Source organism: Hylobates moloch, unplaced genomic scaffold (assembly GCF_009828535.3).
Source record: "Hylobates moloch isolate HMO894 unplaced genomic scaffold, HMol_V3 SCAFFOLD_16, whole genome shotgun sequence".
NCBI classification, from domain to species: Eukaryota; Metazoa; Chordata; class Mammalia; order Primates; family Hylobatidae; genus Hylobates; species Hylobates moloch.
Genome location: NW_026652291.1, coordinates 56,526,411 through 56,548,357, shown reverse-complemented (window position 1 = coordinate 56,548,357; position 21,947 = coordinate 56,526,411). Strand labels below are relative to the sequence as shown.

Genomic DNA, 21,947 nt, shown 5'->3' with positions numbered 1-21,947 from the left:
AATGTGTACAAAAAAAAAATGTAGTTAGGAATAATGTGTAAGATCTAGTCTCTGATAGCACAACAGGGCCACTATAGTCAAAAATAATTTAATTTTATATTTTAAAGTAACTAAAACAGTATAATTGAATTGTTTATAACACAAAAGACAAATGCTTGAAGGAACAGATATCCCATTTCACATAATGTGATTATTATGTATTACATGCCTGTATCAAAACATCACATGTACCCCATAAATATATATGCCCATTACCTCCCCTCAAAAATTAAAATCAAAATTAAAAAAAAAGTTGTATGTTAATCCAAACAAAATTATGCTAAACTGGCCGGGCGCGGTGGCTCACGCTTGTAATCCCAGCACTTTGGGAGGCCGAGGCGGGCGGATCACGAGGTCAGGAGATCGAGACCACGGTGAAACCCCGTCTCTACTAAAAATACAAAAAAAATTAGCCGGGCGTGGTGGCGGGCGCCTGTAGTCCCAGCTACTTGGAGAGGCTGAGGCAGGAGAATGGCATGAACCCCGGAGGCGGAGCTTGCAGTGAGCCGAGATTGCGCCACTGCACTCCAGCCTGGGCGACAGAGCGAGACGCCGTCTCAAAAAAAAAAAAAAAAAAAAAAATTATGCTAAACTATATGGGGAACTTGGTGATGAGGGACGTGTTTGTATGTAACCGAGAGCTGCTTGGTGAAAGACCACTAAATTTTCAACTTCTAATATAAAAAATAAGGATAACATCAAATGCTGATGAGAATGTGGAGCCACTGGATCATTCAGAAATTTCTGGTAGGAATGTAACATTTATAGCCACTCTGGAAAGCAGTTTTACATTTTCTTATTAAAGTAAAAATATAACTACCATACAGTCCACCAATTGCAGTCACACACATTCATCCTAGAGACGCAAACTATGTTCACACAAAACTGAATATTCATTGCAGGTTTATTCATAATAATAAAACCTGAAAACAGTTGAGTGCTCTTCAACAGGTAAATTGTTAAACTGTCATATATCTATACAATGGAACACTACTCAGTAATGATGAGGAATTAACTACTGATACATGCAGAAACTTGGGTGTATCAATAGTTGAGTGAGAAAAAATCTATTCCCAAAAGATGACAAAATGCATGATTCCTTTCTGTAATCCTTAAAATGATAACATTTTAGAAATGGAGGACATTTCAGTAGTTAAGTATAGGGTGAGGCAGAAGCAAGCTGGGCATGATTAGAAAAGAGCAGGATAAGGTATCTTTGTGGTGTTGGAAGTGTTATCTTGACTTTGGTTGAGGATACATGAAACTTTAAAGGTGAAAAAATTGTATAGAACTAAATACACACACATACACAGACACACACACACACACACACACACACGTACTGGTAAAACTGGCAATCTGAATAATATAGGGGTATTATATAAATGTTAACAGCCTGGATATGATATTATATGATAGTTTTGCAATGTTACCATTAAGGGAAGCTTGAAAAATTTTACACAAGAGATTTCTGTATTATTTCTTATAAGTGCATGTGAATCTGCAATTATATTAATACAGAATTTAAATAAAATTTTGAATAAATGCAAATAAATAAAATGTATATAGCATCCTCTACTCCCGAAAGTGTTACCATTGGGATATCTGAGGAAAATGTATATGAGGTCTAAGAATATAACAAAACATAGTATCTCGTTGTGTTTGGGCACAATACTCCTGATGGTGAGTGTACCACTTTGCTCAAAATTCTAAACCATTCCACTTTTGTTGTGGATTCAAAGGGAGATTTATTTCATTTATATGAATATAATTCAGCCAGACAGTGTAAAGAATATATAAAATCCTGCAGAGACAGCACACCAGGTGAGAATTCGCTCAGTAAATTTGTGCCAGTGAGGCAGATTGATTATCTGGTTTCCCGTTTCAAGTGTCCTCCACTATATTTATAGGTAGCTGTAAGTTGTCTGTTGTTTTCTTGTGGAAATGTAAATAGCCAGCCAGTTGGTACTCTCTTGGTTGACCTATGTAGCAAGAAAACGTGAAATCAGCAGTAAAGGCCCTGATTTATTTTTAGTGGTAACCCTTTCCCATGCCACATAAGGTTTCAGTATAATCAAAAGTGCTAGCAGACAATTGCAGTTATATTTGACATCCTTGACTGGACTAATTTGTTTGTCCTTCAAACCTCTCCTTTCCTTGTGGGCGATTCACATGTCTTCTTGGCCAGTGTATCGAATTATGTTTCCTTATAAGGTAGCCACTAGCCACATGTGGCTATTTAAAGCTTAAATCAATTGAAATTAAATGAAATAAAATATGTAGCTCTTGTATCACAATAGCCACATTTCCAGTGCTCAGTAACCAGTAACAAGTGCTCTGACATTTTATGTTTTCATAATTCTGTTATGAAAACAAACTATTTCCAAAAAAAATTCTATGACAAAAGGAATTGGGCTGGGTGCAATGGCTCACGCCTGTAATCCCAGCACTTTGGGAGGCTGAGGCAGGCAGATCACGAGGTCAGGAGATCAAGACCATCCTGGCTAACATGGTAAAACCCTGTCTCTACTAAAATAAAAAAATTAGCCAGGCGTGGTGGCGCATGCCTGTAGTCCTAGCTATTCAGGAGGCTGAGGCAGGGGAAATCTCTTGAACCAAGGAGGCAGAGGTTGCAGTGAGCCAAAATTGCACCACTGCACTCCAGCCTGGTGACAGAGCAAGACTCCATCTCTTAAAAAAAAAAAAAAAAAAAAAAAGAGGAATTGGCAGTGATATGACCAGTTCATGTTAAATAATGAAAACTCAAGTGTTCAGCCCCAGTTACACAATATGCATGACTGGAGTTGAAAGTATAACTTTTATATTATTTAGCTTTTCATTTCATTTAAAAATTGTATTTATTAACATAGCACAGCATGAGGTATACGTACCTCTAAAACCATCCGTGTTTGCTGTTAAGATCTTAGAGGCTGAATAGTACTATTATTGTCTTCTTTCCAACTCTTGAAATACTTGTCATTCTTTCTTATTTATCTCCTCTTACTTTTAGTCTCTAACCAAGGAACTATGGAGGAAGAGTTACAGAATTTATCTTTTCAAACTTATTTTTAAAATAAGTAATCTAATACTACATTTATATTTTTAAAAAAATAGCATGTAGATAAGAAAATTGAATCAGTTATTAGAAAAGCAGGTCAATTAAATGATATTTAATTTCCAAAGTTGAGAAATATTTTCCCTATTCCTGTGATGTCTTCACATAGGAGTCAGAGAAAGGGAAAGAAGGAAACCTTCATTTTGTCCCCAATATCAAGGCAAAGTAATAGACTTTACTCAAACTGCCCAATTCCTCAATTATTAATTCTTCTCTGAGAAGCCTAGCGTAAGGGAGAAAATTTCAACTTGGAGTTTGTGGGTTGACTACCTCATATTTCAAATAAACTATTTGTCAGGGATTAAACTTTCTGAAAAATGGAAGAATATTAGAAAGAATAACCTGTTTACTCTCAATATGTAGAATATTCCCTTGAGGTCTCATATTCACCTGTAATCTAATTCAGAGATTCCTGGACATTTTTCAAGACTTTATTTCAACTTTTTATTTCTCTGGCACCTTGAGATAATCAAATGGTGGGTTCTGGGAAGTGCCTAGCAACTGTCATCTTCTCCTTACATTTTGATGTGGGCCTCAAAGGATCAAGATTAAATATTTTCTGCCCCCTTTTGCAAGTATTTTTGTTTCCATCAAGGCTCAGCTTCTGAATTTTTTAAATAAAATGAGGGGTTATTGACAGCAAGCTTTCTAGATCTAAATTTTATTTTTCCTTCTGTGATTCTCAGGTAACTCTGTTGTAGGTTTGTTTTGGGTCTTGAAGCTACACGCACAAAAACCGTAAATTAGTTTTTATATTTACTTGTTTAAAAATAAAGTAGGCTGGGCATGGTGGCTCCCAGCACTTTGGGAGGCCAAGGCAGGTGGATCACCTGATGTCAGGAGTTCAAGACCAGCCTGGCCAACATGGTGAAACCCCGTCTCTCCGTAGTTCCTTGGTTAGAGACTAAAAGTAAGAGGAAATAAGTAAGAAAGAATGACAAATATTTCAACCCCCTCATTTGTATTTTGTAAAAATATAAAAATGAGTCGGGGGTGGTGGTGGGCACCTGTAATCCCAGCTACTTGGGAGGCTGAGGCAGGAGAATCACTTGATCTCAGGAGGCAGAGGTTGCACTGAGCCGAGATCGCACCATTGCATTCCAGCCTGGGCAACAAGAGTGAAACTCTGTTTCAATAAATAAATAAAAATAAAGTACATACAATAAAATTTGCTCTTTCTGGTGTACAGTTTTATGAGTTTTGACAAATGCATACAGTCATGTGACCACCATCACAATCAAGATATAGAGCACTTCTATCACCCCAAAATATTACCTCATACTCTCCCCTTATCACCAACCCCAAGCATTGATCTGCTTTCTGCCCCTAAAATATTGTTTTATCTTTAAATTCACATAAATGGAATTATGCAGTATGTAGCCTTTTGAGTGGTTTATTTCGGCATGATTCATTTGCAATTCATCCATGTTGCTACATGGATTAGTAGCTCATACCTTTTTATTGCTGAGTGGTATTTCATTAGATGGTCTGACATTAGAGTGCTACCCAGCGGGGCACTGACTATGAAGTAGTGAGTGGAGAAGCCATTGGATGGTACAAGTCATGAACAGCAGGAACCTTGAGTTATACACTGAAAAAACAAACTTGGTATTACATATCTACAGGATATGCCAGCAAGGTGTAGCTTTTTTTAAGAGGACAGGATACCTGAATTGCTAAGGCTTTGTTGCATTCTGATTGACAATTCAATCGCACATGAGTCCTGGCTGTGTGGCTGCTGTTCCTGCCTTCTCTGTTTATCTTTAAAACAAATCCTATTACAGGAAGGAAATTGAGCATGTGTCTTGCAACTTGAAAGAGGCTAACATATGTACAGAAAACTATGTTACAAAATAGAACAAAATTAATCTTTAAAAACACCAATGTTCTTGGGTTTGTTATTCATTTTGATAGTATATAGAAAATAAAAGCTCTACTCAGTTTTTAAATCATTTTGCTGATCCCTTCTTTCTCTTTTTATGGAGATTACTTCCTTATTTATACCAGGCTTTTAAATATAAGATTTATCATAATATATCGCAATTATTTGCTTTCACTACTTGGTTATGGGTACCTGGAGAATAAAGACAGTGTCTTATCCAACTTTATGTAATAAACACCTCATTTAATGATGACACAAAAAATCAGTGCTCCATAATTGTTTATTGAATGACGGACTAAATGTGCCATAACAATTTGGAAACAGTTGATATTGCCTTTTTTTTTTTTTTTGAGATAGAGTCTCATTCTGTCACCCAGGCTGGAGTGCAGTGGTGCGATCCCAGCTCACTGCAACCTCTGCCTCCCGGGTTCAAGCGATTCTTCTGCCTCAGCCTCCGAGTAGCTGGGACTACAGGTGCACGCCACCACACCCGGCTAATTTTTATATTTTTAGTAAAGATGGGGTTTCACCATATTGGCCAGGCTGATCTCGAACTCCTGACCTCGTGATCCGCCCACCTCGGCCTCCCAAAGTGCTGGGATCATATTACCTTCTAACATTTGTATTCATGTGTCGAAATTTAAAATCCCTCAACTTTTATAGAAGCATATTCAATATTGGTTTATCCATATTTATCATTAGGTTATGTTTGCTCTTTGATGTTTGTAAGATTTTCTTATAAATTTCTTATAAATTTTCTTATAAATTTCTTATAAATTTTCTTGGTTTCTTTGTAGGCTTTTGTGTTGTTTTTATTAATTTTTGATACTGTTTTGAATTAATCATCCATTATTTCAATTATAGACAAACAGAATTAATATATAATGACTTAAATGTTGTATAATACTGACATTGTCTCTGTTTTAAATACATGTCTTGCTAAAAAAAAAAAGTGGTACCATATTAAAGAAAATAAATAAAAATGTTTATCTGCCCATAATCCTACTCTCTAATATAACCATTTGAATTTCTTCATTTTACCTCAATCTTTATCCACCGTTCACTTTAAATAGTAGCTAATACCCTATATGCATTTTTGCGTGTATCTCTGCTTACCTAATATTAGTTTTAAAATATTTTCTCTGCAATAACGCTTTCAATCATTTCAGTTGATGAATAAGACCAATCAGTTTGCTATGCTAACAGATATTCTATGGCATCTTACAATTTTTTATACATTTATTATTTTATTTTTATGTTTTCTTAATATAATTATGTGTTAGACTTCAAAATAGTCCTCACTGATCCTCAGCTCCAGATATTCACACCCTTATGTAATCCCCTCCAATAAAGAATGGGGCAAACCTGCAACCTATGAAATACTAAAAACGACAGTTTGTGACTTGAAAGGATAGGCCATAAAAGATTTTGCAGCTTCCTCCTTGTGCTCTTGAATCACTAACTGTGGGAGAAGCCAGCAGGTATATATTGAGGACATGCAAGTAGTCCCGTGGCTGCTCTCCTCATGAGGAGAGGAACTGTGCTCTTTGATCCACAAGCCAGCACTATCTTCCCAGCCATGTAAATGATCTACCTGGGAATCTGATCTTTCAGTCCTGAGACCTAATAGGACACCCAAAGCCAGAAGCAACCATCCAAGGCCCTTTCCAATTTCTGACTCATAACAACTATGGTAAATAACAATTGATTGTTATTTTAAGCCATTATGCAGTAATACCTAGCTTATACAATTATTTCTATTTTCATTACAAATAATCTAAAAGGCAGCTTCTGTTAATATTCAAAAATGGTTGCCATCAATATATTACTGTCAATTATGAAATAGATTTGCTACTTCATATGAATGCAAAATTATGTCAGAAAAAATATAATGAAGATAGCAAATAAATATCATAGGCATTATATATTACACCTGAATATATCACTGTCAGCATACTTAAATTTTTCTAAACATATATTAATATATACATTTTTACTAAACTGCATACATATTCTAATATCTTAAACAATTTTTCACGCAACAAATAGAGATCATCTTTGTCTTATACACATACATAAATCCTCATTTCAATGGTTCTATATTATTCAGTTTTATAGATACACCCTAATTTATTTTACCAGTCCCTTCTTTGAATATTTAGGTCATCTCCAACTATTTAGTGTTGTATCAGTGCTGCAATCAGTACCTTTTCACTGTCATTTGTTTCATACTCATCTGTGTGTTTTTATTATGACTAATTTTTAGGGGCTTGGGGGAAAAGCATATTCACAGACATTTATAATGGAAAGAATCATTTAAATTTATTCTTATGGAGGAGTTGGGGTAGGAGTCTAGCAGTATTTGTTCCCTAAATTTTTCCTGATAGACATTATTTATTGAATACTATTCTGTATCTATAGTGATATAAAATAACTCTTTTGTGATATGCTAAGTTAATTATGTGCTCTTGACTTTAATTTAAAGTCCATTTAAATCCTGGTGTTTTTCTTTTTTATTTTAAACTACAACAACTTTATACTACTCTTTATTATTTTTTACAGAAAGTTCTACCTCAAAGATATCAATTACATTGATTTCTTGACTCTTTTCGTCCATTCAATTGTCTATACTCTTGAATAATTTTTTTCTGTGTTAAGAAATAAAAAGTTTTGTAATGTTGAATTGGGATGACCTTAAATATATAATTTTCAGAAAACTGATACATTTAAGACATTCAGTTTTTCCATTCAAGAAATGGCAAATTTTACCATGTATTTAAGTTTATCTTTAATATACACATATATTGTAAGTGGGAAATATTTTTCATTATTATTTTTAATTTGTTATTGCTGGTTAAAAGAAAGCTTAATTTTATTTATTTCCATTTCATCTGGCATCTGGTTCCCTCACTGAACTTCTCTGATTATTTCTAGTATTTCATCAGTTATTTTTCAAGGTTTTCTAAGTAAACAGTTTCTCAATCTCATATAATGATATTTTACTAAATGTTTATCTTTATGTCAAGAATTTATGCATCTCCATCATCATCGTTATCATTTCCTTTTTTATGATCGCATTACATTGGTCAGAACATCCAGAATTATATTTAAGGTTTGTGGTGATGTCAGGCATGCTGACCTTATTCCTGTCTGTAAGGAAATACATATATTGTTTCATAATTACTGTCAGTCAAGGAAACACAGGGCAAACTCAAAGGAAGTAACTTACTGCAGATGAGCTAAGGCAATCTGTATTCCTGTCTCCTCATCTACCATCCCACTCTCTACTCCACTATACTCAAACCACTCTTGCAAACGTCACCAAGAAAAATATCCAGTGGACACTTTTAAGTCTTTTCACTAATGGAACTTACTGCAGTATTTTACACCATTGGCCCTTTCTATCATTTGTAAATACCCTCCTACATGTGTTTCCCCAACATCCTCCTCTCCTATTTCCTTCTATTTTTCTCTGTCCTTCTAATGGCTCCTATTCCATTCACCCTTCAGAGGAAAGATTTCTTTTTTCTTCAGGAGATACTCTCAGGGTTTTCTTATCCACTGACAGGTTTCTTGAATTGATTCTATATAGTGATATTTTTGACCTCTGAACATGTTCAAGGGCACTACAGGTTGAAATAAAGTCTGCAGCCTGTGATGCATTTTCAAACCTGGCTTGCTAGCTCTTGCCCACAGCTTTCGCAATGAAATGCCTTAGAAAGTTTGACACTGGGGCTCGGGATTGTCAATTTTATGTGGATCCAACCAATTGTCTCCATTGCAAATTTCAGCATCCCATTCTTAGCCCTAAATTTCACAAGAAACTTGGCAAGCCTGAGAATTTAACTGCCATTGTAATTCAGCAACCCACATAATTAAATTTTGTGTTTGATTTTCAGCAACAACAGCCCTCTGAGCACAATAAGTAATAGCTCCTTTTAGGACTGTCATAGAAGTTCTTTGATTCGTGAACTATAACTGGAGCTGGGATTTAACATTTCTGAGCTTGTCATTTTCTCTTTGTTAGCACTCAAGTGAACTCCAAATAATCTATTCCATACCACAGCCATTCTAGTCATCATTACTGTCATAATAATCAAGTTTAGCAGTCACTTGGGCTCCTAAGGCACAAGTTTCAGTTAGCATTTTATCACAACCACAAGTGATAGCTTGATTAATTTTGAGGCCACCACACCAACATCAATCTCCCCATTGGCAAGGAGATCAGCACAGCTCTCAAACCCAAAGGTATGACCAAACTAAAATCCTATTTTTGACAGAGAGTCTATCTCCTGGGATCACTACTGGTACCAATTGCATATCAATCTGAATCTGAGACAAACCATATTATAATCTGAACAGGGAGGGAGTGTTTAATATAATTAATATTCACTATAATCATTAACTATAGCATAAAAAATTATCAACAATAATGTAATTATATTATTGGCATCATGAAAGACTGGTTAGTAGGAAGAAAAGATGACTCTAAAGAATATACAAATAGCAGATATAATGAGTAGTCACTATGTCAGGGTTAAGATAGAGCACCCCAGGAAGACACCCCTCCCCTAGGGTTGAAATCCAGACCTTGTTGGAGAGACCACAGCCATGGTTCACTGAATAACAGAGACGTTTCTGGAATACTACACTCACAGAACTTTTTGGAAGTCTTCCCTCTATGGTGAGGAGGTAAGTTGCCCATGGAGAGGTATTTCTTTTTCTTTTTTTTTTTTTTTTTTTTTTTTTTTTGAGACGGAGTCTTGCTCTTGGTGCCCAGGCTGGAGTGCAGTGGCACGATCTCGGCTCACTGCAACCTCTGCCTCCCGGGTTCAAGTGATTCTCCTGCCTCAACCTCCTGAGTACCTGGGATTACAGGCATGTGCCACCATGCCCGGCTAATTTTTTGTATTTTTAGTAGAGACGAGGTTTCACCATGTTGGCCAGGATGGTCTCAGTCTCCTGACCTCGTGATCCGCCCGCCTCGGCCTCCCAAAGTGCTGGGATTACAGGCGTGAGCCACCGCGCCCGGCGTGGAGAGGTATTTCATCAGAAACACTTTGCTACAAAAAGGCTTTCGGGAGGATGCCAGGGGAAGCTACTTACTGCTGGATACTGCTGGCACTGCACACTTCATGAGCTAGGTACTGGAGAAACTGCCTGTGCTACAGGAGCCTAATGTCAGAGAAAGCTAAGCACGCTTCAGGAACCCGCTGAGTCAGCGGAACAAGGAAGTACAACCCTTTCCTCCTGCAGTGTATCTTTGGCGCCCTCTATTGAGAATGATTCAATGTCAGCTGGCAAAGGAAAAATTTAAAGAGCCCAGATTCAATTTCAGAGAGCATCCTGAAATTTTGCATTTGGAGCTGAGTCAATAAATTGATAACTAGCAGAATAATATGTAACATACAAAGAAAAACGAAAATATTTTCTTCCAGTGTTTCTTATCTTTAAACATTGTTTTTTGCAGTGCTTTTTACCTTCAAACTTTTTTAAAAAGTTTTAAATTTGCAGACTGTCAGTTATGGGCTTTTTCTTCATGACTTATGGAAAGTTTCAATCTTTAAAAAGGATTTCCCCTACCTGAATTTTTCTTTTTGAGACGGAATTTCGCTCTTGTTGCCCAGGCTACAGTGCAATGGCGCTATCCCTGCTCGCTGCAACCTCTGCCTCCCGGGTTCAAGCGATTCTCATGCCTCAGCCTCCCGAGTAGCAGGGATTACAAGCATGCGCCACTACGCCCGGATAATTTTGTATTTTTAGTACAGATGGTCTTTCTCCATGTTGGTCAGGCTGGTGACCTCAGGTGATCCACCCATCTGGGCCTCCCAAAGTGCTGGGATTACAGGTGTGAGCCACCGTGCCTGGCCTACCTAAAGATTTTAAAGATATTCACCAAAATTCCTTCCTATGTATTTAAACTTAATTATAGAGATAATTATTACATTGTCTATGTGTTAGATTTAATCCCTACAAGCTAAATTCCTGGACTTTCAATTTCCTCATCTGGAATAGGGGGAAGATAATAATACTTAATGGAGTTGCTTTGAGCATCCAAAACATTTATTGGAGTGACTGGCATATAGTATGGGCTTACTATAGCATTGATTAATAATGTTTTCTAGTAATAATTAACATTATAATAAACATTAGCAGGCCCGTGCTATGGCTTACACCTGTAATCCCAGCACTTTGGGAGCACGAGGCGGGCAGATTGCTTGACCCCAGGAGTTCAAGACCAGCCTGGTCAACATAGCGAAACCCCATCTCTACAAAAAATTAGCTGGGCATGGTGATGCGCACTTGTGGTCCCAGCTACTCTTGAGGCTGAGGTGGGAGGATTGCTGGAGCCTGGGAGGCAGGGGTTGCAATGAACCGAAATCAGTCCTCTGCACTCCAGCCTGGGTGACAGAGTAAGACCCTGTCTCAAAACAAAACAAAACAAACATTACTACTGAGTGCATAATATACATATTTGATTTTGCATCTTATTTTTTCACTCTATTTTATTATAAAAACATTTCCAGAATGTTTATTATGTCACCTTTTGTTGCTTCAAAATTAATTTTTTACAAATATTACGTTTTAAAGGTTAGGTAATACATTTATATTAATTAAATCTGATAAAAAGATAGCTAAGGCAATTTTATTTATTACACAGAAATATTTTGTAGTAATTTTTCACAACATAATTTTGCTGTTTTTAACATATCTTAAATCCATACAATAATGTTACCTATAAATTTATATACAATTCATGCCCCATCTTGTACAATCACAAAGCTTAAATAACTTCTTTTTTTAGTACACATTTGAACATGACCTATGCTCTGATGTAATTTTTGTATTTTGTTTTGAAATATTTTATTAGCTATAACAGAAAATCCTGTATTAGATTACCCAATGTATTGGGTTTTTGAGTATGTCAACTTGGCTTTGCTAAAGTCCTCAGCTATTGAAACACTAGTCTAGGTATTGTTATGAAGGTATTTTGTAGATGTGATTTAAGTCTATAATCTTTTGATTTTTTTTTTTTTTTTTTTTTTGACAGCGTCTCACTATGTTGCCCAGGCTGGTCTTGAACTCCTGGCCTCAAGTGATCCTCCCAACTCAGCCTCCTGAGCAGCTGGGATTACAGGCATTTGCCACTGCACCAGGCTCATAATCAATAGATTTTTAAGTAAAGTAAAGTACCCGAGATAATCAGGGTAAGGCTAAATCAATCAGTTACTAGGCATTAAAATCAGAGCTGAGGCTTCCCTGCACAAGAATAAATTCTGTGTATAGCAGTGGTTCTTATTGCAGCATTCTAGCCTGCCCTTCCTGATGGCCAGCACTATAAATTTCAGACTTGCCTCAACAACCTCCACAATCATGTAAGCCAATTCCTGGCAATAAGTTTTTAAATATATATCTCCTTTTGATCCTGTTCAAACGTTGAGTGTTATGCTCAGCAAAACTTCTTTAAAACTTTTTCCTTCTCAAAAGAAAGGTCAACTGTGATCTGGCAAATAGAGAAGTTGGCACTTACGGTGATAGGTAAGTAAGTAAACCTGAGCTAAAGAGTATTTAAATAACTTAGAAACATAAAGCACAATAAGCACATTTAGAAATTTAATTAGAAACTTAATGTTTCCTTCACAGAAGTAATATAAGTATCATGGTAGAATATTGGTTAAAAAAAAAAGAGGAATAATCTTACCATTCTAACACAACTGTTAACAGCTTTCCCTATATTCACATGTGTGTGAGCTGTTATCATAAAGCCAATATAAATTTGTTTGTAAAAAAATTTGGACTTTAGTTCTTAAAAAGATACATATGGCTGGGCGCGGTGGCTCATGCCTGTAATCCCAGCGCTTTGGGAGGCTGAGGCGGGTGGATTACTGGAGGTCAGGAGTTCAAGACCAGCCTGGCCAACATGGTGAAACCCCGTCTCTACTAAAAATACAAAAATTAGCCAGGCTTGGTGGCATGCGCCCGTAATCCCAGCTACTTGGGAGGCTGAGGCAGGAGAATTGCTTGAACCCGGGAGGCGGAGGCTGCAGTGAGCTGAGATCATGCCACTGCACTCCAGCCTGGGCAACAAGAGCAAAACTCCATCTCAAAACATAAATAAATAAATACAGATGTCTCTTTGTTCCTCACATTAAACAGAGCTAAAACTCCTATACATGATACATAAAGCAACCATAGAAATACCCTCCAAAAAGTTAGAAAGGATGAGGAATTTGGCTAGAGATCTTGGCATTTGATGAACGGCAAGGCAGTGAGTGTTCTGGGTTTTGGTTTTCTTCTTGCTTCCTATGTATCCCAGACAAGATGCTGGAAAAACTGACAATCTAGAAAAGGCAACAAGCATAGAAAAAAAAAAAAAAACCCCCCCTGGAGCCTAAGGACCAGAAGGGGGACTAAACAGGAGAGCAAAAATCATTTTTATGATAATCACCCTCTTCAGCTGAAGACCACGATGAAAAACACTGACCTGTTCCTCTCTGCTGTCCACACAGTGTCTTCGGAGGCTGTGGAGGAAGTATGAATTTTCATCCCCTCCCCAATGGCAGTGAAGCAGTGCCCCCTCCTCATTGACAAAAACTGAGTGGGAAACCTAGAATTTTATCCACACAGAGCAGTAATGAGGCAGTGACACTTCCACTTGCTGCTGCTGATACAGTGTCAGCAGAGATTGAGTGGGGAGCTCAGACATTTACTCCCCGCATAGCAGTAACAAGGAGGTGCCTCTCCCTCTCCCCACTGCTGGTTTGGAGTCAATAGAGGTTGACTGGAGGACATGGACTCCCAATTCCTTCCCAGTACAAATGAAGCGGTGCTCCTGCCCCTCCACACTAGAGAGGTGAAAAGGAATTATGGAGAGGGTAGAGGTGAGAAAAAGGAACCCTTAAAACAAATATAAAGTCCTGTGCAAACTCCTGAGTAAGTCTCATGCGAAACTGACCATATCAAAATGTCAGGTTTAAGAACTAAAACCTTTAACCTTCAGAATTTTCCAAGAATCAGATTGCTCTCCGAGTACTGCACAAAAGAATTCAGATAAGAATAACACTGAAATAGTTCTGAAATTCGAAGTTGTCATTTAACCACAGCTCACAAAAGTAGGCTAAGATCTGTTTGCTAAGTCAAAACTGAATAGCTGCCTGCTAAAATAGATTATTTCCGTAGGAATAAGAGTCTTAAAACATAATATGCAAAATGTAGAGATACTAAAAACCAGGAAAATCTCAACTTGAATAAGAAAAAAAATCAACAAACATCAACATGAGTCTGACACAGAGGTTGTAATTATCTAGCAAGGATTTTAAAGCAACTAGTATAAAAACAACCAAGGAGAAATTACAAACACTCTTGAAACAAATGGAAATAATAGAACATCTTACCAAAAAATTTAAAAAAGAAAAATATTTTTAAAAAGAAAATTTTAAATACAAAATAGATAACCATGAAACTAAAAAAATGTACAGGAAGCATTCAATAGCAGATTAGAGATAGCAAATGAAGGAATCAGTGAATTTGAAGATAGTTAAAAAGAAAACACCCATTCTGAATAACAGAGAAAATATAGGCTAAAAATAAACAAAATAACAGAGCCTTAGAGACCTGTGGTCAACAGCTGAATATCTGAATTTTGTATCACTGGAGTCCAAGAAGGTAAGGAAAAAGAATAATATAGGCATGAGAAATAATTAAAGAAATACAGAAACTTTTCCAAATTTGGCAAACAAGTGAAAACCTATAAAATAATGAAACTGAGCAAATTCCAAATAGGATAAATTTCAAACAAATCAACACCAAAACACATTGTCTTAACATTTCTGGCAACTGAAGATAAACTAAATGTTCTAAAACAGATAGAAATGGCACATAACTTATAGAGGAACAAAATATATTGAATGATGGCATATTTCTATTCAGAAGCCATGCAGTCCAGAAGGAAGTAGCACAACATTTTTCAAGTGCAAAAAATAATTGTGAATGCCGAATTCTATATGCAATAAAAATATACTTAAGACAAAAGGTGAAATAAAGATATCCTCAGGTGGATGTAAACAAAGAGACGTTGTCAGCAGCCCATCCCTAAAAGCCTGGATAAAGTAAGATCTTCAAACAGACAAGAAATAACAAAAGGAAACATTGAACATTAAAAAGTAATAGTGAACAACAGGAAAGATAAAAATAGGGGCGAATATAACTGATTATTCTCCTTTTGAGTGTGTAAAATTCTATTTGATTGTTGAAACAAAAAGTATAAGATTGTCAGATGGGGAAATGGTAGAGAGGCTGAAACAGGTATCTACATCTATATAGTTATGTCTGTCCATTGATCCATATATATATATGCATGTGTGTGTATATGTATGTGTGTAAATATGCCAATGTATATACACACATATACACGCATACATATACACACACACATACACATACATACACACATATATACACACGTATACACACACATATACATACACACATATATACCAATAAAATTGTATGTATGCAAAACATTACAGAAAACATAGATTAAACAAAATAGAATTCCAAAAAAAAACCCCACCTAACCCACAGGAAGGTTAGAAAGGGGGGAAAGGAAGATGATTAATAAAGGAAACAAATAATAAAGTGGCAGATTTAGTTCTAACATATCTATTATTTATATTACATGTAAATTATCTCAATATGCCAATTTTAGAAAAGAGTAGGTTTTTAAAACTCTCTACAAATATAATATGAGAAGGTGGTAACTAAAAGGATAAATAAGTTATACCATGCAAGCACTCATACCAAAAAAAAATCAAAAAAGACTATTCCATACATGAATAAATAGCTAGATATAGGTATATAGATTTTATGTATATACAAGTATATATATAGTTACATATATATAGAAACGTATTCACACATGTATATTTATACATATTTATATATACATATGTTTGGGATATATATAGGCAAATATATATAAATATATGTATTATTTCATGAAAAGTAGTCTTCATTGCCATGAAAATTACATGACAAGAACAAAGGGCATTATGTAACGGTAAAAAGGCAAATATATCTAGAAAACTTAGCAATCCTAAATGTACATACTAAACAACAGAGCTAGAAAAATACAAGAAGCAATTTTGCTAGAACTGAAAGGAGAGGCAAATCGGCAATTAGACTTGGTGACTTCAACATACCCATCTGAGGAACTGACAGAACTACTAGACAGTTATTCAGAAAAATATATAGAATAGCTGAACAACATAATCCATCGACATGTCTAATTCACACTTAGAACATTCTATCAACAATAGTAGAATTCTGGAGAAAATTTTTCAAACCATACATCAAAAAATTGTATGCAGATTACATAAAGAACTTTCAAAACTTAACAGTAAAAAAACTCAATTAGAAAATCAGAAAAAGACATAGAGATTTCAGTGAAGAATATATACAGATGGCTAATAAGCACATGAAAAGTTGGACACCATTAGCCATTACAAATAAAATACCACACTGACCTATCACTAGACTCCTATTGGAATAGCTATAGTTAAAAATAGTGGCAACACCAAATGCTGGCAAGAATGCAAAGAAATTGGATCATTCATGGATTGCTGGTGTGAATATAAAGTAATACAGTCATTCTGGAAAACAATTTAGAACTTTCTTATGACATTAAATTTGCTATTACTTACATGACATGGTAATGATACTTTTGGGCATTCATCTGCACAAAAACCTATGCATGTACACACATAAAACCTGCACTGAAGTGTTTATAGCAGCATTATTTGTAATAGTCAAAAACAGGAAAAGCCCAGATATCTTTCGATGAGTGAGTGGTTAAAGTTGTTGTGGGCCAGGCATAGTAACTCACACCAGTAATCCTAGCACTTTGGGAGGCCATGGTGAGAGAGTTGCTTGAGGCCAGGAGTTCAAGACCAGCCTGGACAACATAGCAAGACCCTGTCTCTAAATAAAAAACAAATAAATAAAATTATTGTACATACATACCACGGAATATTAATTCAGCAATAAAAATGAACAAATTACATATACACAAACAATTTGACTGGGTCCCAAGAACGTTATTATGCTGAGTAAATAAAGTCAATCTCAAAATGTTACATACTATGTTATTATATTTATATAACATTCTTGAAATCACAAAATTTTACAAAAGACCTGATTAATGGTTTCCAGTGTTTAGGGACATAGGCAAGGATGCAGCTCTAATGGGGTAGCACAAAGGAATTTCTTGGTGGTGATGGAGTTATTCTTCCATGTCTTGGTTGCTATGGTGGTTATGTGAATCTATAAATTTGAAAAAAATACATAGAACTACACACACACACACACACAACCCCCCCACAAATCAGTGCATGTAAAAATGGATTAATTCTAAATAAATTTACAGTGTAATTAATCATATTGTACCAATGTTAATTTCCTGATTTTGATATTATAGCATAACTGTAGGATATTACCATTGTAGGGTGCTAGAAGAAGCATACAAGAACCTCTGTATTATTTTTGTAACTTTGTATGCATCTATCATTATTTCAAAATAAATATTAAAAAACTAAAAGCATACCAAATATTCATATATTCACATCATAGTACGTCCCACTTGAGCATCATTGGATTTTCAAAACTAAACACTAGCAATTTGAATTTTCTCTCTTTTAAGGTGCTCTAGCAAATACAAAAATGACAGAAATACTGGAAATAACTCAACGATGCAATGAGAATGTTTTAAGTATGAACAATTTAAACATACTACATGTCTTTAGCTTTCGCAAATAAGGCATCATGGTAGCTTTATCCCTGAATACTTTTGGAATCTATTATGAACCCAATTTGTTAGATTTTAAATACATAATTTTGTCAGATAATAAATATGGAATAAAAATAATTCGTGATTATATCAAAGAACAAATCATCCATGGCCTTATGTGTAAATATCTATGTATATTTTGGCTTTTTAGTAATGTTTATAATTCAATTCTGTTGCAAAAAAAAAAAAAACAGAAAGTGCAATTCAAACCTCAAATTTGCAGATGGTAGAAACCTGTGCAAGCTACCTATTATAATAGATGAATGAGAAAGAATCAAAGTTAAAACATTGACCAGCTGGAATAATATACTGAAACTAACAAGCCAAATTTTAATTGAAAAATTAATACAGAAAACAGAGACAGAATTCTGGCAGGATACTATTTGCCCCTGTATGTTACAGCACAAGTCTGGTGATCAGCCTGCCAGGGTTTAAATGCTGGTACCACCACTAACTGTGAATTAACACTTGGCAATGACAGTTACCTCACTGTGCCTCAATTTCCTTATTTGGTAAGCATAGATAATGACGATGATAGTAGTAATGGTTATGGTGGTGGTGATGATGATGATGATGATGCTGATGATTAATGCTTACATCAGAGGATGACTGCGAAGTTTAAAAAATACTTAGAAAAATTACCTAGAATAGTCTCTGGCACCCAGTAAGTTCTCAATAAATGTTCTTGTTAAATTAGTTGCTGTTGTTACTTGAAAAACTTGCATGCAAATAAAGCCTTTAAAGTCACATAAAGATTAAGTAGAGAAAATTGAATAATCCATGAAGAGTGGGGCATCACCATCTCCATTTGAGCCAACCTTCTGATGTGACTTGAGAAGTGTAATAACTGCAGTTTAGTGCATGATCTTTGGAGCAGGCCTGGCCCAGAATCAAATCCTGCCTCTGACATTTACCAGCTCTCTGACTTTAGGAAAATTACTAGACCTCTCTAAGCCTTGTTTCTTCTCCTATAATAGAGAGTAATAGTAGTGACTGCATCATAGAGTTGTTTTGAGAATTCAAAAAGACTGCACAGACTTGGAACAGAGTGATAGCTCAGCAATAATATCTTCTTTTATTACTATCATGTAACTGCTGTAAAAGCTGTCCTTTATTTCTAGGATATAATCCAAGACTTGAATGTCACAATATTCTGGGGAGCTTTTTAAATTTTGTAATCAAGGGAATCAATATTTCCTTTAGCTTAATGCTAATCTCTCAGCTACACCAATGCAATATTTTTGGAATGCCAAATCCTGTCTTCTTTCATTTACTTTCTTGGTTTCATTCCTTATGTCTATCCCTAATTTTATCTCCTATTTTCAGTTTTTGACAGATTTGGCCTGAATTATGGCAAGTGCCTTCTAAATTTTTTTCCAGTTTCCAAAAATAGTGAATCTTATGAATAGGGTAGATTAGAGGTTAAGCTGGAATCAATTCTAAGAATTATAATTTTTCAGTGGAGAAGGTTGACTCACATCCGATTATATAAGCAGATAACTACTTCCATTCTTCTCACCTCTGTCATATTCTGTACCCATAGCATCCTTGAGCAACATGTTTATAGAGTAAGCCATTGATGAAAATGCAGAAAACACGTTTCCCCACCTGCTGCTGGGCCAAGCTTTCAAAAACAATGCTTTAAATTCTATCTTTATAGGTTAATAATAGTGAATTTATTAAAAACTCACTATCAGACATACATTATCTCATTGTATTCTAGGATAAAAATAGCTCTTGTGCTCATTTTAATTTTGAGGAAACTGTGACATGGAGATATAATGCCACTAGAAGAGCAAAAGAAAGCTGAGATTAAATGTAAGGTGTGTCAGTACTGAAAGCCCAGAAAAACAGCTACTTTCTGTGTGTATCTAATGGAGCATGTATGGTGTTGAGTTTCATGTAGCTCACCATAAATGTACAAGATACAGTCCTTGTCCTTGCCCTCCACTTGCCTTTAAAGAACTGAGTGTATAAGTAAAATACACTTCAAACACTCAGAATATTTAGTTGCTACTGTGCATGATATTTTCTTAAAACTGTAGCAGAAGTACAGAGAAGAAAGAGCACGATTTATCAGAGATGGTCTACTGAAAAAGGCAGAGTTTAAAGTTTGAACACGATGTGGAAGATGGAAGAAACAGGTTAGGCAAAAGTTCTTAAGCAGTCCTAAAAGTGGAATAGATAGAAGTAACTTGGCAAGGGCTTGGTGGTCATGAAGATTGGAAATTGGGCAATGGAAAATAAATGACATTAGAAATTATGGAGCTATTTAATTGCCATAACTTTTTCATAGGCAGTAGGGAACCGTTTTAAGTTCTTGAGCAAGGAACTGAAAGATTTATAGTACATTTTCAAGAAATTAGTCTGGTAGTGAAGTGTTGAAGAAATAGGTCAGTAGGGAACACGACAGCAGGGGAAGTTGTTATAATAAAATACGTTGGTTACCATAGTGATGACTAGGCAAGAAAAAATCCCCCCTTCAGAAACCAATGGGCTGGAAGAGAAAAGCTTTGAGAAATGTCGAGATGTTAAAAATACAATCACAGGCCGGGCGCGGTGGCTCACACCTGTCATCCCAGCACTTTGGGAGGCCAAGGCGGGGGAGTCACGAGATCAGGAGATCGAGACCAGCCTGGCCAATATAGTGAAACCCTGTCTCTACTGAAAATACAAAAAATTAGCTGGGCGTGGGGGCAGGTGCCTGTAATCACAGCTACTCAAGAGGCTGAGGCGGGAGAATCTCCTGAACCCTGGAGGCGGAGGTTGCAGTGAGCCGAGATCACGCCACTGCACTCCAGCCTGGGTGACGAACGAGACTCTGTCTCAGAAAAAAAAAAAAAATGCAATCACATGACTTTTACCAAAGCCATCGACAAGGGTCCCCAAAAAGACTAGAAACAAATCTGCAGCATTTTAACTGGAAAGAGTGAGGGCGTTAAGATATTATATAATCGGCGGGGCACGGTGGCTCAAGCCTGTAATCTCAGCACATTGGGAGGCCGAGGCAGGTGGATCACAAGGTCAGGAGATCGAGGCCATCTGGCTAACATGGTGAAACCCCGTCTCTACTAAAAATACAAAAAAATTAGCTGGGCGTGGTGGCAGGCGCCTGTAGTGCCAGCTACTCAGGAGGCTGAGGCAGGAGAATGGTGTGAACCCAGGAGGCGGAGCTTGCAGTGAGCCGAGATCACACCACTGCACTCCAGCCTGGGCGACAGAGCGAGACTCAGTTTCAAAAAAAAAAAGATATTATATAATCATAAATCCCACCTGTAGAGTTTGAGTATTAATGAGTTTCACCTGTATTAGGTAAATTACAGCGGACTCTGAATTTCAGAACATTTATGCAATATTTGGTTAACCTGTACATAATTGTGTTCTGTGTGCGTGTGTGTGTGTGTGTGTGTTTAAAAAAAGGAAACTTTGAATTATTTAACTCTGAAGAAAAGGGGACATTTCATTGTACATGATTTTTAATAATATTTTTATGGTGCTTAATTCTATTGCAAAGTTTTCCTCTCCTGGAAAATTCTTAACAGGTGCCATTTGCTTGGATTATCCAAAGCCCTAAAGTGCAAACGCAGAGGTAAAGACCTCCGTCATTTTATCGCATTTGGTCTCTCCTGGTTCTCTGTTGAGTGGATGTAATGATGGTGATCAATTCTCAATGCTGATTTTGCTTCAGCACTAAAAAAAACTTTTTTGTTTTGTTTTGAGATGGAGTCTCACTCTGTCGCCCAGGCTGGAGTGCAGTGGCCCAATCTCAGCTCACTGCAAGCTCTGCCTCCCGGGTTCAAGTGATTCTCCTGCCTCAGCCTCCCAAGTAGCTGGGACTATAGGCACCCACTGCCACGCCCGGCTAATTTTTTGTATTTTTAGTAGAGACGGCGTGTCACCGTGTTAGCCAGGCTGGTCTCGATCTCCTGACCTGAAAATCAGATGAGGTGGCTCAAGCCTGTCATCCTAGCACTTTGAGAGCAGAGGCAGGTGGATCACCAGAGGTCAGGAATTTGAGACCAGCCTAGTCAAAGTGGTGAAACCCTGTCTCTACTAAAAATGCAAAA

The 21,947-nt window shown here is 36.4% G+C and overlaps 1 protein-coding gene across 1 annotated transcript in view; it reads right to left on the bottom strand.

The window, feature by feature from the left end:
• Positions 1-4,822: 4,822 nt before the first annotated feature.
• The window catches only part of LOC116484685 (cytokine receptor-like factor 2), a 91,151-nt gene continuing 74,026 nt past the window's right edge, over positions 4,823-21,947 (bottom strand). Inside the window, exon 9 of the mRNA XM_058429392.1 lies at positions 4,823-4,929. Coding sequence (XP_058285375.1) covers positions 4,918-4,929 — 12 coding nt within the window. The 3' untranslated portion in view covers positions 4,823-4,917. The remainder of the gene's footprint in view (positions 4,930-21,947) is intronic.